This window comes from Cebus imitator, unplaced genomic scaffold (genome assembly GCF_001604975.1).
Source record: "Cebus imitator isolate Cc_AM_T3 unplaced genomic scaffold, Cebus_imitator-1.0 Scaffold60, whole genome shotgun sequence".
NCBI lineage: Eukaryota > Metazoa > Chordata > Mammalia > Primates > Cebidae > Cebus > Cebus imitator.
Window position 1 is genome coordinate 6,048,973 of NW_016107375.1, and position 17,947 is coordinate 6,066,919.

General features: G+C 45.8%; 1 protein-coding gene across 1 annotated transcript in view; it reads right to left on the reverse strand.

The window, feature by feature from the left end:
* The window catches only part of SLC14A2 (solute carrier family 14 member 2), a 70,079-nt gene that overhangs the window by 47,708 nt on the left and 4,424 nt on the right, over nucleotides 1–17,947 (reverse strand). Inside the window, exons 4-9 of the mRNA XM_017529718.2 lie at nucleotides 14,345–14,473; nucleotides 10,016–10,208; nucleotides 5,127–5,274; nucleotides 3,590–3,724; nucleotides 1,745–1,794; nucleotides 710–884 (exon numbers count right to left, since the gene is read on the reverse strand). Coding sequence (XP_017385207.1) covers nucleotides 710–884; nucleotides 1,745–1,794; nucleotides 3,590–3,724; nucleotides 5,127–5,274; nucleotides 10,016–10,208; nucleotides 14,345–14,473 — 830 coding nt within the window. The remainder of the gene's footprint in view (nucleotides 1–709; nucleotides 885–1,744; nucleotides 1,795–3,589; nucleotides 3,725–5,126; nucleotides 5,275–10,015; nucleotides 10,209–14,344; nucleotides 14,474–17,947) is intronic.

Sequence of the window (17,947 nt, forward strand, 5' to 3'; positions counted from 1 at the left end):
AAAAAAAAAAAAAAAAAAAAAAAAAAAAAAACTAAATAAAAAAAGAGATGCTGGTTTGACCTAAACCAAGAAATGCTTATCCTCCATATTGAAGTCACATATAGGATTCTAATTTATCAATTCCTCCCTGCAATGGACTATCACCTGCCCCTTACGAAGACCACTGAATGTTCCAGACTTCTAATTTATACACTTCCATGCCCCAATTGTCCCTGTTTTGACTTTAAAATTCCATCAGTGTGAAATTCCTCTCTTTGTGGTCATTAGCCTCTAGCTCAGTCACTAAGAGAGCCTTCCCTTCCTAGCCTGTGTCCCCTGACTTTACTCCCAACTCTGTGTCTGCCTAGGAACCACTCAATAAATTTAATTTCAGTTTAACATGCCAAGAAGATCACCTGTTAATTACCTTTCCAAATGACTACTGTTTTTAAGCGAACAACATTTAAGACACACTCCTTATTGCTAACTCCAGCAACCTTACTGTAACACCAACTTCCCTTAATGTCTCACAATAGGTAGTTATGGAGATTTGGGCAGAGAATGAAAATCAGCTTCAGGGAAAGAAAGTTATAGATGTGCTTGATTCTACACAGGGGCAAGGAGAGGCAAAGAAGGTGAGTGCTGCAGCTGATTGAACCAGAGTTGAGAATACAGGGAGCAGACACCACATCAGGCAAAGAGCATTTCTTCCTGGAACAGGGCTAGTCACCGCTGGGGGCCTTCTCTTCTTCACTGCTTTTCACTGTCAAGTAGTAGATGCGGTTGGCCTCGGGGTAGGTGACTTTGCTGAGTGGGAGCCTGAAGATGGCCGGGTTGTCGGTTGTCAGGAGCAGGAAGATGATGGTGGCAAGGCAGAAGGCCCAGGTACCTGGTGGCACGCCTACCTGGAAACAAAAGCATTGCAGGGGGGTGCTGAAGGACGTTTCTAGTTTCCTGTGTTGGGCTGGCAACCCGGGGGAAGAAGGATGCGACAGGCGTTGAGGATGGAGATCCTTCCTCCAGTGAAGGCATTGATATTCCTGGATTCAGAATGTCACAGTAGTTGGTCAAAGAATTTGGGGCTGGGTGCAGTGGCTCATGCCTGTAATCCCAGCACTTTGGGAGGCCAAGGAGGGAGGATCACTTGAGCCCAGACCAACATTGGCAACAAAGTGAGACCTCATCTCTACAAAAAAATACAAAAGACACCTGGGCATAGTGATGCACGCCTGTAGTCCCAGCTACTTGGGAGGCTGAAGTGGGAGGATGGCTTGAGTCCTAGAAAGCAGGGGCTGCAGCGAGCCGAGATTGCACCATTGCACTCCAGCCTGGGCAACTGTGTGAGACCCTGTCTTGCAAAGCAAACAAAACAAAACAAGTAATTTGAGGTACTGTCAGAATAGTTCAACGATGGAGCTGAAAATTGGCCTGAGGATGCTCTCCCATATCCAGCCACATGGCTCCATCTGTCTGTCTGTGTTTTCCATGGCTAGTTACATTGCATTCTTTCAACACACACACACACACACACACACACACACACACACACACACACACACACACCTCCCTCCCCTAGAGGTACATGTATGCAATTGTCAATCCTTCTCTGGACAACCTTAGGTAAACCTTGACAGAGTCATTGTGTGAGTACCAGCTACCATTACTCCTGCAGTGTTCTACTGCCAGATCCCACAGCTCCGTATGTCCAGAAGCTCTGGTTAGGGAAGAGCATTTTGGGGTAGTGTTCAGGAGAATCCACACTTACCAGTGACATGATGTTGGAGATGGCTGCTCCCAGGTATGCACAGAACAGGGCTGTGGAGGAACACGGATCACCAGAGTCAGCTTCCCAGAGCCTTCCCACTAAGCCACTGCTATTGCAGGACAGAGAGCCCATGCCAAGAACAAGAGTCCTGCCCTGTCTCCTGCAGCCTCAGATTCTGCACCATGACCTGACATCTGGGAAACTTGCCTGGTATTAGTTATCTCTGAAGATAGGTGAGGCCTGCCTCCCACCAGACTGCACATTCTTCAGTCAGAGATTAAAACTTATATTTCCTTTTGTCCCCTTCCTGCTTCCACAGTGGCCTTGCACAGAGTCAGGGGTCAATAAACCCTATTTGCTTGTCTATGCTGATGGTAGGGATGAGCTCGCACAGGCTGGATGATTGTTGTTGGGGAAGAGTGGTCAGACTATATGCACTCTTGCCAAGGTCCCTCCTATTCAAGACTCTGAGCAGCTGTGATGCTGCTTGATGCTCACTGGGTCTCACTAGGGCTGAACCTTACTGGGTCCCTGAACCAGTACCTGGGAGCCAGGTAGCTGGGTTCCCTCATGGGAGCTGTGTCCTGAGGACAGTCAGGAGAGCTCGTCCACGTAGCTGGTGCCTCTAGACCCTCTAGACAAGCTCCTTCTGCCCTGCAGCTTTGCCCTTTCTCCTTCTCTGTCCAGAACACCTCTTCCCTGTCTTTGCCAACTCAAATCCTACCAGCAGTACTGAGATAAACCCCAGCCTCCCCCTGTAGGCTTCCCAGATGATTCCAGCCACTGGAATCTGCCACTTCTTTGAAGGCCAAAGGCAGTTACAGTCTGAACTTAAAACAGCAGGCACTTTTGACTTGACAAATATTTATGGGGCCCCCTGTCTCCATGCCCAGCCTCATGCTGGCTGCTGAGGGGGTACAAAGGATATGGAAGTCATTCTCAGTTTCCATGCATAAGTGGGAAAAAAACAAAAGAGAAGCTGTTCCAGATGCTATTCTTCTGTTTCCTTGACTCCAGTTTTATGTATTAATGTCCCGTCCTGCTTCCAGAAAACAACGCCAGGAGGGGAAACTGGTTGGAAGCTGGGGCTGGGTTGACTCTCCCTTTTGCTATTAACAGCTATATTCTAGGGCAAGTTAATTAGCCCCTCTGAGTCTCATTTCCTTATCTGTAAAATGGGCCAGACAGGCTATGCCTGGTGGTATTCTTGGGGGGATTAAGTGAGTTCATATATTTATATAACAGGGTCAGGTGCTGGGATACAGGTATATGAGAAGGACCATGCCTGATTTCCCTTCTGGCAACATCTTCTCTATTCACTCCATGGAAATCGACCTTCCATAACGCTGTTATGATTTTTAGTGCTCCTCGTATATCACCTCACTGGATCGTTCCAACAACCTTTGTGGATGCTGCAGCCTTAATAAGTATTTATGCAATTACTACTCTTCTCCTAGACTGTAGCTTCATGAGGATGTGTTCACCATGATATCTTCTATGCCTAGACTAGGTCCTAGCACTTGGTGGTGCTGTGTAAACAGTTGTTGAATGAAGAGTTATAGAGAGAATGCTGTCACTAGCACACAAGGAAATGCATATGTGATTTCCTTATAAACTTGACAACACTGTGTAAGTATAACCCCGTGAGGTGGCTGTGATCCCATTGGACAGGAAAGGAACCTGAACTCCCCAGGTGTTCAGGGCAGCACTGGTGTTAGGATGCAAGCCGTTGGCCTTTCTGTCACTGCTGAAAAGCATTGCTTAGTGGTCACTGTGGGTTTCACATAAACAAGGGGAGAAGACATAGTTAGAGTGACCTGGTTGTCAGCTTTTCTGAACACCTACCGCAGATGAGGGCCAGCAGGTGAGTCTGCCAGGTGAGGGCATAGAACATGCCCCCGATGGCGATGCAGGAGAGGACGCAGTTGTAGCTCCAGAGGCCTGTGTAGATGGTCTTGAAGGGCGTGGCCACTGACAGGGCTGTGGGACAAGGGGTGGTATTTCTGTCTGATTTCGGGCCACAGAACAAAGACCACCCTGTGGCTGGTGCTAGGTCTCAGGGTGGCCTCCATGCTGTTGTTCACCCCACACCTCCAAACCTGTCCATCAAAAAAGCCTCTACAAATGGCATCTTGTCTTAGGAGACCTTCAATGAGAAAGAACAGTGGTTTCCAAACCATTTATCAAAGCCACAAGCTTCACTTGGAGGTCTGACTACTTCCTCCTGTGTGTGAGAAGAGCAAGGAGGAGTGATTCTAGGCCCCTTCCTACTCCTTTGACCCCAGCAACTGCAGTCTGAGCAAGAAAGATTCCAAAAAGGTCTGAAGATTTAAACAAATATTTCTTAAAAGTTCTGTTTCAAATAATCCAGAAAAATATTTCTACACACATGTGGTTAGATGTAGATAGATGAATGATACAGCAGGAGTAAGATGTGGACAGTGAGGAGGCAATGTACAGATGCCCTATATTATTTTTATTTTTACCATTTTTTGATGAGTTGAAAATTATTTCCAAATAAAAAAACACTTTAAAAAGTTTTACTTCCAAAAAATCTTTGAAAAGTTTTGGAAGAAGTCTAAAACCGGTTCCTTCTCCCAATGCTCCTACCCTAATCTCTGACTCTGTTGTCAGAAAGAGCAATTACCTATGTAAATGCATGTACATACATATACACAGGTAGAAATATTCAGTCACATGTGTCAAATGGCAAGCCAATGTTTGAGAACAATTTTCCTTGTATCTTACCAAAAGTTTCAAAGTGCTGGGCCATTTATTAATATACCACGGTTGGTGCTGGTGACTGCCCCTGCCCCACCCCGTGTCCGTCCCGCACCCTCAGCTTCATGGGCTCAGTTTGCAGGCCAACTCAATCATTATCCCCTTGCCTCTCTCCACATGTCCTGCTTCTGCAGTCTGACTCAGGAAAGGAAAAAAAAAAAATCCCCACTCCTGGCAGTGTTTTTTTTTTGTTTGTTTTGTTTTTTTTTGAGATGGAGTCTCACTCTATCGCCCAGGCTGGAGTGAAGTGGTATGATCTTGGGTCATTGCAACCTCCACCTTCCAGGTTCAAGTGATTCTTCTGCCTCAGCTTCCCAAATAGCTGGGATTACAGGTGCCCACCACCAAGCCCAGCTAATTTTTGTATTTGTTTTGTTTTGTTTTTTTTAGTAGAGACGGGTTTTGCTCTGACCTCAGGTAGTCCATCCTACTTGGCTTCCCAAAGTGCTGGGATTACAGGCGTGAGCCACTGTGCCTGTATCCCTGAAAGTATTTTAAAACTCTAGGGAAGAGAATGTCTGGAAGATTTGCTGTATGTGGGAGAAAAGTGATCTTGAGTGAATTATCCTGAGGACGTGAAGAGGAAGGAGCTCTGTCCTACCTGCTAGCATCCCCACAATTGAGCCAATGGCTGCATGCAAGCAGATGAGTGGCGAGGAGATGAGCAGAGCCACCAGGAACATGCCGCCTGTCCAGGGATTGTCACAGCCATACACCTGGCCGACCCCAATAGGGATGGCTTGTAACAGCTGCAAAGGTAACATGATACAGGTTACTGGAGCATGGGCCAATAACGCAAAAACCAGACTCTGGGCCAGATTTGAGCCATTCCTCAGGGAGTAATGGAGTGGAACGGGAGGATGATTGCACCCTCCGGCATGTGAGAGAACATGGGAGGCATGAGCTGGAACAAACAGCTCCTCACTCCATCACCCAGCAGGCATCTGAGCACCCCTCATACAAAGCCAGGTCCCCCAACATGGGCTGGGCATGGATGCTTCTGAGGAACATATGGCTTCTGCTTTGACGGGACTGGAATGTACCTCCTCCCTAGAATGCCATTGGAAGTTTCAGGGCTCTGGGGGATTTCCTCTAGACCTTCTGAAATCCATAGAAATATTCTAGGGATATTGAAAATATACTAGGCCATATGGATGTATGATTTAACTAAAAGGCACCCAGCCTGTTGGTAGCCAAGTGTAGGCTAGAGGCTCTGAGCTTGACCCCTAGCTGAGGTCTGAGGTCTTTGTCACCCTTGCTGTCTCTTTGTCAAGCCACTGCTGACACGTCCTCTTTGGTGGCCCCTGCCCATTTACTGCTACCCTGGGGGTTGTGAGCCCTTGGAAAGGAGGAGTAGGCCTGTCTCCTGCGCTTGAGGACTGCGGAACATTGTGGAAAGGTAGTATGTGGCACATCTGGAAAATGGCCTAAAGCCCAAACGTCCCTGAGCCTGGTGGTACTGGAATTGGGGAGGATTTGTTCGGCAGTGCTGTCAGATGGCTTTCTCTGGCCAGGCTGAATTGTCCACATTTTTGCAGTCCTTCGAGGGCAGAAAAAGAAAGGAAGGGGAATGGCAGGGCAGGCAGAGTACTGGCCCTGGAGTGGAGAGCTCCAGCTTCCAGCAGGGCTCTGCACAGTTCATTGTGTGACTGTGAGCTTGTCACAGCCTCATCTGTAACATGAAGAGGCTGGTTTGGCGGATGATTTGCCAGTTTTAAGACTGTTAAAACTGCAGTTCTTTTCCCCATTGCCAGGTCACATGACCTCTGTGAGGACAGGGCTCCTTATGCCCAGGTACATCATAGGTGCTTAACAAATAGGAACTGATTAGGTCAGTGGTTCCCAAACTTTGCTGTACAGTGAAATCCCCTGGGAATCTTTGAACAAATACTGATGCCCAGCTCTTCCCTAGACATTCTGATTTAATTGATATGGGGCATAGCAGGGCCTCAGGTGAGTCTAGCATGCAGTGGAGATTAGTTATAGATGATCTACTATAGATGCTGGGAATAATTTAGTTTCTCCCTTTGGATGAAAATTTGTACTTTTTGACAATTTGATTTAATTCTGGAATAAGTATGATTTCTTCAGGGAGTAGTATTTAAAGAGCCCAGAGGGCTCTTAAACTTTGCCCACTCTTGTTTCTGAATGAATGGCCTTTTAATAACCAAACACTGGACCAGAATCTATAAACTTGTGAAAGGAATGGCAAGGGAGGGGGTGCTCAGTCATATTTATATGAACCCAGAAAACACTTTGTACCAGACTGGGGAACTCAGCTTAAATGATAGGAACAGGCTGGAAGCCTACTTAATAAATAGCCCATGATTGCCGACATCTGAGGAATGCTGGATGCTGAGGGGAGTTCACGTCCACCTTTCCATCCGGGAATGCAGATTTTAAGCCCAAGCAGTCAAGAATGAGAGGAATGAGGGAATGATTCCTTGGAATGGAGCCTGGGTTTAGAATGAAGCTTCCTCTGCTGGGATCCGTATTTCAGCCTGATGAGCTGTGCCCCAGGGCGGCCTTCCCTCCTAGCGCACTGGTCCCAGGCCACAGTTGACACTGGTGTGAAGGGCAGTCAGGTGTGCCATGGAAATTTACTGAGCACTGGGCCTTCTCCACACTCCTTGGAATTCTTATATAGCAACAACAAGCTGGTTAAACAAAAAGGAAGATCCTTCCCTGTTGTTTCAAAGAGAAAGAGGGAAGTGGCATTGATTCTCCAAAGCTCAGATTCAGAGGGTAGCAAGAGAAGGAATGCGGTTGTCAGAGTGGTGGGCTGGTGGGGCATTAGGAGGGTGGGTATGGGCCTCAGGATGCCGGGTTTGGGTCCTACCACTTTCTTTCTTTCTTTTTTTTTTTTTTTTTTGAGACAAAGTTTCACTCTTGTTGCCCTGGGGAAACTCCGTCTGAAATAAAACAAAACAAACAAAAAATGCTCTTGTATTCCTGCCTGAGAACCACTGAGATAGAGAGTGTATCAAAATTAAAATTAACCCTCTGTCTTCTATGCTAATGCCTTTACAATCCCAATTTTAAATGTTTATTTTAGCATCTTGTCCAGGCTGAAGCGCAATGGCACGATCTTGGCTTACAACAACCTCTGCCTCCCACTCAAGGGATTCTCCTGTCTTAGCCTCCCGAGTAGCTGGGATTATAGGCATGTGCCACCATGCCCAGCTAATTGTTTTGTATTTTTAGTGGAGATGTCTTCTCCATGTTGGTCAGGCTGGTCTCGAACTCTCGACCTCAGGTGATCTGTCCACCTTGGCCTTCCAAAGTGCTGGGATTACTGGTGCGACCCACTGCATCTGGCCGGGTCCTACCACTTTCTAACTATTTATTTTGAAGTTGAACAAGAGACTTCTTTTTCTATGACCCTCACCACACTGGTCCCCTTGGTGCTGGGTTGTCCGGCCTTGCAGCATGGAGTTGGGGTTCAGAGAGCCTTTCTTCCTGGTGGTGCCACATGTATCTTTGGCCGTTACTCTGGCAATACCTTATGCATAGGGATCAGGGACAGCATGTGGACTGATTGCCAGATGGCCCATCACCGATGCTCCTGGCAGACTTTTGAGTGTTGTGCCTGCTCTGACCCTGCCATTTTCCACCTGAGAAGGTGGGCATTCCCTTAAATGCAGGGCTCTGTCTTTGCCATTTTCTTGGGTTTACACCCTAACCCTGCCACGCCTGCTCCAGCCCGAGCCTCAGACACAACTTGAAAAGGTTTTGCATTGTTTGCAGCAGTGTTAACCACGAGGGCTGGGGAGCATCTCCTTTTCTGCTGGGTTTAGGTTTAGAGTGTGGCTGTCCTTGGAGGACACTGAAGTGGTTGGTCCAGAGCTGAGCACAGCAGCAGGCTACACTAAGGTGGCAGCACACCTAGATAGCGGCAGTGCTCAAGCATCCTATCACACAAACGATATTTGAGGACTTAGGTTATGATGTCATACTTATTCCAGAATTAAATCAAATTCTCAAACAGTACAAGATTTGGTCCAAAGAGAGAAACTAAATTATTCCCAACATCTACAGTAGATCATCTATAACTAATCTCCATTGCATGCTAGACTCACCTGAGGCCCCGCCATGCCCCATACCAATTAAATCAGAATGTCTAGGGAAGAGCTGGGCATCAGTATTTGTTTAAAGATTCTCAGGGGATTCCACTGTACAGCAAAGTTTGGGAACCACTGACCTAATTAATTCCTATTTGTTAAGCACCTATGATCGTCTTTTAATATTCAAAAGACTATCACAGAAACAATATCCTGAATTACTCTAGAAAGCAGGCTAGAACCAATGGATGAAAGATAAAGGGAGATGGGTTTCTGAGGAATGTAAAGAATGCCACAACACTGACTGAGAGGACTCCACTGAGAAGCAGAGGATTTTGCCTCACTGGGATTGTTCAAGCCTCAGGTACGTGTCCTGCCTTGGACTAGGCAGGTGGTGATTCAAAGCTTAGGCTTTGTGTCAGGCTGCCTGGGTTTTAAGGCACTATCTGCAATCGGACCTTGGGCAACTAACCCTCTCTGTGCCTTAGTTTCTCACCTTTAAAATAGGGATTATGATCGTACCTACAGAATTAGGTTATAATATGACGGCTAAATGAGTTAATATGTCAAGGGCTTGGGACAGTGTCTGATACATAGAAAGTATGTTAAGTATTAGCTATTCACTGTCTCTAAGTTCATTAACAAGGCCAAAGTGTTACAACTCTAAATAATTAATCTTATGTTAGGCTTTTATTACAGGCCTCTATCCTCAGTGTCTAGAGATCAGCAGAATAAATGAATACGGACATTTATGATGTCAGGACAGAAAGCAGGGTTTCTCCACTTTGGCCCTGTTGACGCTTTGTTTTGCATCCCTCTCTGCAGGGGCAGGGAGGAGCTGTCCTGTGCGTCGTAGGATGCTTGGCAGCATCCCTGGCCCCTACTCATTAGATGTCAGTGACACCCCTTGGGTCTTGACAATAAACATGTCTCCAGGCATTGCCTAATGTCTTCAAGGGGAAAAATTATCCCTGCCTGAGAACCACTGAGATTGACAGTGTATCAAAATTCACCCTCTGTCTTCTATGCTAATGCCTTTAAAATTCCAATTTTAAATGTTTATTTTAGTGTCTCTCCTCTTTATCTGACTATACATTTTATCTAATATTTTTCACTCAACCACCACAATTCTGTGCTGTCAACACTTATCTGTTCACTTGTGTACGATCTGTTTCCCTGTGTAGAATGTAGGCTTCCTAGGAGCAGGATGTCGTTGTCTTGTATTCTTAGTATCTGAAAAAGTGCCCAGGCCATGTTACATGTTTAATGAGTACTTGTTGAAAGGATTTATGGACGAGGCAGCAACCTTTTCTGATACTCCAGTGAGACCCATCATCTGGTAGAGACGTTTCTAGAGAAGCTGGGAGCATGGGTAATCCACAAATTGGTTGGTCTGGGGGTCTCAACTCATCACCACTGGGTAACTTACCAAGGGCATTTCTATCTCTGTCCAGGTGATATTGGGCACTGAAGACACAGGCTCTACCAGTGTCGTGGGGAAGAAGAGGTTGTAGTGGCCTGTGGCTGCAAGGTACGAGGTGACTGCAATGTTGAAGGGCAGCGTGAAGACCGGGAGGTCCCAGTTGCTGAAGATGGAATTCAAGGCACTCGAAAGAACTGGGCTGAAGATGGTAGAGACAAAGGGTTAATCCCTGTGACATTCTGAGGTCTACATTGTGTCAGTAGCTCTGGCCACTGTATCATCCACCCCCTCTTCTCCTAGGCACCGCATTCCTGGCTCCCTTGAGAATCCAGTGGTCCACTGATCTGGGATAGGGAGTAAGGTATTCAATTTAAGCTCACACCTATTTCTTTCTTTCTTTTTCCATTTTATTGTCATCTGCTTCATAAGCTTACACCTCTGAGAAACAAATTTTAAAAATATTATAACTTAATTTTGGGTAAAATGCTTTATAAAATGGAACTATTTCCTTGTTTTTTTAAACTGAGAAAACTAAACAAAATGTGATTCTTACAAAATGTAATGTAGTGCCTTTGAATTACCAAGGTGTACAATGACTATTGTTCAGGGCTGTGATAACATTTTCAAAGACTGACCTTCTAGGAGGAGGCTGCAATGGCATATGGGTAATTTGCAGGTCTAGTTTCAGCAAAAATAGTTAAGCCTACTCTGGAAACTACCAGGGGAAAATAGAACCTTCAGTTGTTTGTACCCTGTGTCTTCTTCACCTTTTCCTTGGAAAGAGAATGGATGGAGACAGATGAAGCTTAGGGCAAATCCTAACTCACTCCTATACGTACACGCTGAATGAACAATGTTAGGCAATTAATCTCCCTTAGCTTCAGTTTCCTCTGGAAGGCACCAGCCACCCTAGACTCCAAATACCCCACATCACCCACACTCATTGACCTGCTGGGCAAAACCTGAAGTCACACAAGTTGTTTAAATGGGCTGCTTTTAATGAATGACCATGAATTTCAAAAAGGCATTTAAGACTTCCTGAAAACCCTCCTACGCATCTCTAGCCAATTAACTCTCCAACTTGCTGAGACAAGTATTTCACATTTTCACCTTTCTCCTCAAATCTTTACTGTCTGCTTCCCTTTGTCTCAGCCAACCACCTGGCTTTACTTCATTAAGAAAATAGAAGTGACAAGGTGAGAAATGCTTGTTTCCCCAGCCATAAAATCTACACCCTGTCTGCTTTCTTCACACATACTCTGCCTCTCTACCTTTTTCATTCTTTTCCCTGTTCTTTGGATCTAATCTGCCTCAAGGATTTCATTCCTGTAATTTTCTCCTCGTTCTCCTGTAGCTTCAAACTCTTCTTTTTCTTCGGATCATTCTCATCAGGATATAACACGCTCTAGTATCTTCTACCTTTAAACATCCTCCCCCTTTATCCTGATGGCCACTCCAGCTGTGGACCCATTTCTCTTCTCCCCTTCAGGGCAATATCCCTCAAAATGATTGGTTTTCTGTGCTATCCCCAATCTTTCTCCTCTTAGTCTTTCCCAAACCCACTCCAATCAGGTGTGTGTCCTCATTACACCATGGAAAGGGCTCTTGTCCATTTCACCAATGGCATCTATATTGCCAAGTCCATGATCATTCCCTGTTGCTTTGATTTGACAGTTGGACCTGCCCACAATATTGAAATACTTTCTGCCTGGGCTACCATGACACTGGATTTTCTTAGTTCTCTTCTTGCCTGCTCTTTCTTAGTCTCTCTTGATGGTTTTTCCCCTACTTGCCAGACTTCTAAACGTTGGAAGAGCCTATGGCTCTATCTTAAATCTTTTCTCTCTCATTTAAAAAATCTCTTTTGGGCGATAGCCTTAAATTAAGTAATATAGATGAAAGCCTCTGCCTCCCAAATCTTGATCATATCACTACATTCCAGATTTGTACATCCAATTTCCTTGATAATATCTCTGCTTGGAAGTCTACAGTATAATGTGTCCAGACAGAATTCTTCATTTGCATCTTGTCTTCTGCCACCAACCAGTTCTTCTCTTTGTCTTCTGTATCAACCCAGGTACTCAGGCAAATTACAGGAGTGTATTCCATTTTATTTTTTCTCTCCTTGGTATTCCACAACCTCCCAACAAGTTGTGTTGCCTCTATCTTCCTTAAAATACACCCCAGACCTACTCACTTCTCACCATGTTCATAGATACCACTCTAAACAGTCATTCCTGTGGGATATTGTAGCAGATAATTGTAGATTATCGTAGCAGATGCTTCCAGCATCCACTCTTGCTCTAGTTAAAACCCATCTCCATCCTGCAGGCAGATTGATTTGTTTAGATTTAAACCATATCCCATCAAATTTCTGCCTAAAACTCTCTAACTGCTTTCTATCACAGCTGATATAGAAATTAAAAGAGTTACTGGGTCTATAGGGTGTACCTGGCCTGACCCTCATCGAGTCCCTATCCTCTCCTCCTGCCACTCCTCCATCCTTCACTGGGCTTCTGCCACACCTGTCTTGTCTCTCTTCCTAGAACACATCACACTTCCCCAGTTGGGGGCTGCTTCTGCCTGAAGCGTCCTCCACTCACATCTTCAGATGACAGATGCCTTCTTACCATTTAGGCGACAGCTCAAATGTCCCCTCTGCAAAGTTGTCTTCCCCGATCACGCATGTCTGGAATCATTTGCTGTCCCATTTAGCCTCTCTTCCCTTCCTCAAAGCATTTATTACATCTTGAAATGATCCCTTTTATTAACTAGTTTTTGCGTTTATTTCTGTCTTAGTCAAGAAGAATGTAAGCTCTAAGGGGATAGAGACTTGTCCTTGTTTACAAATATTCCCAGGATCTAGGATTGACCTTTCACTCAACAAATAGTTTCAGGCACTCAACAAATATTTGTTTATTGAATGAATCTGGAAAATGCCACTACTAATGCCTACCCTATGACTTGAATTTCAGGGTCCACATAAACGGATTAACGAATGCACTGGAGTAGTAGCACAGAGCCCAGAGTGGGGTGCTCAGTGCTTTTTGTCCTTTAAATTGAGAAGTGAGATGGGAGGCATTGATGTCTAACTGCTACCCAGTGCCATGTGGAGCTGTGCTGAGGGGCATAATCTATGCAGTTATAAACCAAATGTAGGCAAATGAAGGCTAGTTCTTTTTCTCACAGGCAGGAACATGGGATGCATTAAGAAAATCCCCATAGAAATGACTGTCTTGGCTTTTTGTCCCAATAGATTAAGAAAGAAACCTTAAGAAGAAACTAAATTGCCCAGAATGTTTAATGCAGTAATTTATTTGCAAGCACTACTAAAATGTAATAAAACAGTACTTAAGCTAAATTAAACTAACTTGTTTTAGTAACTGCAGACTTTGAAACCAAAGAAAGACCTTTACTTTTTAGAGACATTAAAAATAAATTGTCATGTCTGATTTATTGCTGAGAATGGGAATAAATCACACTGTTTGAGGGGAGTTGAGAATGGGGTGGTTTACACATGTGAAGTCAGGGGCTGGCGAACAAATGTTCACCACGACAGTGAGCACACTGCAGAGACCCCAAGATGCTCGACAGACCTGCTGTAGATTCACACGAACTAAGGATCGCATGTGTGAATGGCCGAGCACACCCTTCACTTGGGGAATATTTGTTCCTAACTCCCTTTTATCTTGACCTTCCTATTTCATCTACAATATGAGGTGACTGCCCTGCAAGGTCTCAACCGACACTTCCAGTTCAAAGATTCTATTCTTTACATGTAAATATTGTGTTCCAAGGAAGCTCTCTGCTTCTACCACAAGCAGGTTTTCAGCTTTTAGGTCTTGGTTAGGCCACATAATAGATGATTCCCATGCAACCTGGGGTTTAATAGTGCAGATTGGATTTGGAATGCCAGCATCAAACGCTTTCACAAAGTACAACCTGGGCAAGTGACTTAATCTCTGCATGCCTTGGTCTTCCTTTCTGTAAACTGTGGGCAAATGTAACTGTACTTAGCACTATGGAAGCCTTGCTTAGCGCTGTGCTGAGCACGTAGGAATAACTTAGGAACTGCTGACCATTATTACTAAGAATGTCATTCAGGAAGATGATCGCTGCAATAAAAACATGTTGTCTTTTGTTGCTTTAAAACATCCTCCTAGTTCTACATCCCCAAATGACAGAAGAAGTCATGGGCTTTCATGGTGTCAGACAAGCTAACGTGGCAATGAAGAGGCTGGGCCCCACATGTGCATGTCCTATCTCTGGCCAGTGTAAGACACAAGTGCCCTGGTACCCCATGGAGCTGTGAGCAGAAAAAATGAGGTGCCTCACCAGGCCATGGCTGTGAAAGTCACAGGAAACAGAAGCCACCAGTAGTAGTCTAACTTCTCCGAGAACACAGCCATCAGCAGTCCCACCAGCATCCCATTGTACCCATGGAGTCCTGAGGCAATGGCAGACCTGGCGGTGAAACAGAGTGACTTTGCGTTTGAAGTTGCTGGTGCTTACTGGGCCGCTCCCTCCTGGTGCTCTGAGGATATGCTTCCTTTAGATGATGCCTTTAATAATAAAGCTTCGAAAAACAGTCAGTTCACTCAACGAATACTGGGCAGCCACCTTTCCTGATGCTAAAACACATACACACACACCCCACATACCTTTGTCTTTCTGATTAACAATTAAAATTATGCACTTTGTCTGTGGCTAAACTCTTTTTTGCTATCAGGGGAGACTTAGACTGCTAAGTATGGAGGGAAATATAATAGAAACCTGAGGTGTGACACAAGGAAGTTGTGTGTGGGAGTAGGGAAGAGGAAGGGAGAGAGAAGAGAGGGAAGGAGAAAGAGTGTTGTGATTACATTGTGTAAAATTCTCTGTAGGTGGCCAGGCACAGTGGCTCATGCCTGTAATCCCTGCACTTTGGGAGTACAAGGTGGGGGAATGGCTTGAGCCCAGGAGTTCAACCAGCCTGGGCAACATGGTGAAGCCCCATCTCTACTAAAAATACAGGCATGGTAGTATATGCCTGTAGTCCCAGCTACTTAGGAAGCTGAGGTGGGTGGATCACTTGAGCCCAGGAGATTGAGGCTGCAGTAACCCAAGATCTCACCATTGCACTCCAGCCTGGGTGACTGAGCAAGACTCTGTCTCAAAAAAACAAAACCCAAACAAACGAAAAAACAATTCTTTGTAGTTGGAGTCTGGGTACTTTCCCTCTCTGCATGTCTGTACCAGAGTGAATGAGCTGGTTTAGCTTTGGTTTCCTAGGTGCCCCTTGGTGAGGAGCAGCCCAGAAGCATGGTAGAACCTAAGCATGAATGTAGTGCCTCTCTCTTTTCCAGAGGAGAAGCTGATATGAATCTATACTTCTCCTCCTGATCCTAATAAACTCTGTCCTTGACCTTTCTAATTGCTCTGCTGGACAAGGGGCATGGGCTGTGGGTGAGAGGGGGAGGGGTGTGGGCAGCTTGTGCTGTAAGACCCCTGCCAAGGAATGACCTGTGTGTGCTTGTGGTCAGTCCCTCAGCCCCTCTGCACCTGCCTTAGTTCTCAGAGAGCTGAAGTATGTCTGCATGTCTGTTGCTGTGGCCCAGTAACCCAGCAATGTCAAGAGTATCTGTGCATGGAGGATGCCCAGCCAGTATTTGTTGAATGAACATGTGGGCATGCTAAACTTTATCATGTATTGGCTATTCTTGCATGGCAGAAGCTTCTGGAAGCTTCCCTGAGATGCAAGAAGGGAATTCTGGTTAGAAGAGGGCTCCAACCTGGCAGAGGCTGTGGCTTAGGTCTGCTAGGGGGAGAACCTTTCACCTCTGTAGTGACCAGGAAGTCTAGTGACCTAGATAAGAGGAGAGCAGGAGGGCAGGAAAGGGGCAGCAGAGAGCATATCTAGGCAGCTTCCTGCAAGAAAGCTGCAGCACAAGGCACATGTGTGGACACAGGACAAGCTGTGTCCTCAGCTGCTCCTGAGGCCAGGAAGATCTGGGGGCAGCTGGAGACAGGCAGTAGGTGGGGTGGACGGAGGTGGCAGAGAAGACCATTGGGGAACACTTCAGGAGCAGAAATCCATGCTTTTTATAATTTCATCTATTATTTTTAGTGTGTTCACGTTTTCTCTACATTTTCCCATCTGTGTCTGGGGATAGAATTTAGTGCTTTTTTGTTTTAATACCAATAGCTGCCCCACCCTGTGGAAAGTGTCCTTCCAGAACCCTTGTTTTTACTAAAATTTTGGTGGCTTCTGGATTTGGTTGTCAAAGAGAAACCCATTTCCTTATATTTCCTCCCTGACTATAACAAAATTGAGTTCAACTCCAATGCCATAAAGGTCTTCATTAAGACCACATTCCATCAGAACACTGCAGCGTTGGTGTTGACCTTCAGTTACCATCTGTAAAGTACAGTGTCGGGCTAGTGGGAAAAGGGGGTGGGGACAGTGGGGGTGATTAAAGGGTAGTGGGGTGGTGGAGGTCATGGTTAGAATATGCAGCTGTGTCAGTGGTTCACTGTAGACAGCAGTGAGCTTCTGGCTCCTTAGAAGACGTGTGTGTGGATGATGTGTCCGGTGGCTACAGCTTTGAGCCTATGGCATAGAAAAGGCACTGACCTGTCAGTAACAAAGCCTAGATCTTTCCTAGGCACTGTGGGCATATATGGAACATTGAAAACCAACTTCTTCTTCTGAACATGCTTAGCATATAGCCAGAGAAAGAAGAATCAGAGAAAATTAGAGAACAATTCAATCTAGTACCAGGATGTGTTCTGTGATTGTTCAGAGAGAAGAAGGGTTCAGAGGGCATGGAGAGAGTCAGGAGTGGCTCCCTAGGGGAGGAAGGATTCCAGGGAGTGGTAGAATTAGATGGGCAGAGGTATGGCTGTTATCAGGGACAGAAGCAAAAGTACTTAACTAGGGACAAGTGTGATGCTGAGTGAGCACTAGGTAGTGTGGGACCCATCAAATGAAACTTGGGAAGCCCAGCTGAGGGGTTGGGTTTTTATCTGATGCATATTTGTCTTCAATTTTTAATCAGGGTGTTTGTGAGGATTAGGCATGCCTGGTGTGTGTCCCCCCTTGTAAAACTAAAGTCTGTGATGTGACTCTCTGAATGGCTTGGCAAGTTTACCAGTAGATTAATGGCGGGGAAGATCATCAAAGAATCAGAGCATCAGTGCAGGGAGGGTCTTGGGCTCATCTCACTGGACAGTAGATTATACACATGAGGATAATGGGGCTGGAGGGGGAAGTGCCTGCCTGAGTCACACAGCTAAGAAGGCAGGTAAATTTACCCCAGGTAAATTTCAGCAAGCTTTGATGAAGCAGTGAGGCAGGGGTTGATCTGCCAGGGCCCAGTTCTGTGCCAGCTACTCATGGTCAACAGGTACATGGAAGAAGGAATAGGAGGCCCGCTAACCAAAGCAGACACAAGGTCCTAGCTGAAGCCCATTTTCCATCTCATCCACCAGTCTGCACGAAAAAGCTTTAAGCCTCTCATTCATCTGACCTCGAATGGCCTTCTAGCATGCTAGAGTCTGAGTGGTCCCCCAACGCCACCCTAGAGGCGCAGGAGCGGCTTCTCACCAGGGCCAGGCTGACTTGTGCATTTTCCTCTATGGAATGAGGAATGTCAGCTGGGCCTGAGGTTGGTGACGGTGCATCCAACCCTGATTACTTCAGGTTCACCGACGGACCTCTGGCCATATTGTCCTCACAGGTGCTATGATGGGGACAGCACGACCTTGAGCCCAGAAGACGCAGGTCATGCCTCCAAGTCTAAGTCCTGCCACCCACTGACTGTGGCACCTTTGGTAGGTATCACTCCCCTTCCAGTCTCCTTTCCCTCACTTGCAAGATGCATACTATTGCCTTTACAGTGTTGTGAAGTAGTGGGAAGATTCACAGTTAACAAAATATGACAGTGCTTCACAGGCTTT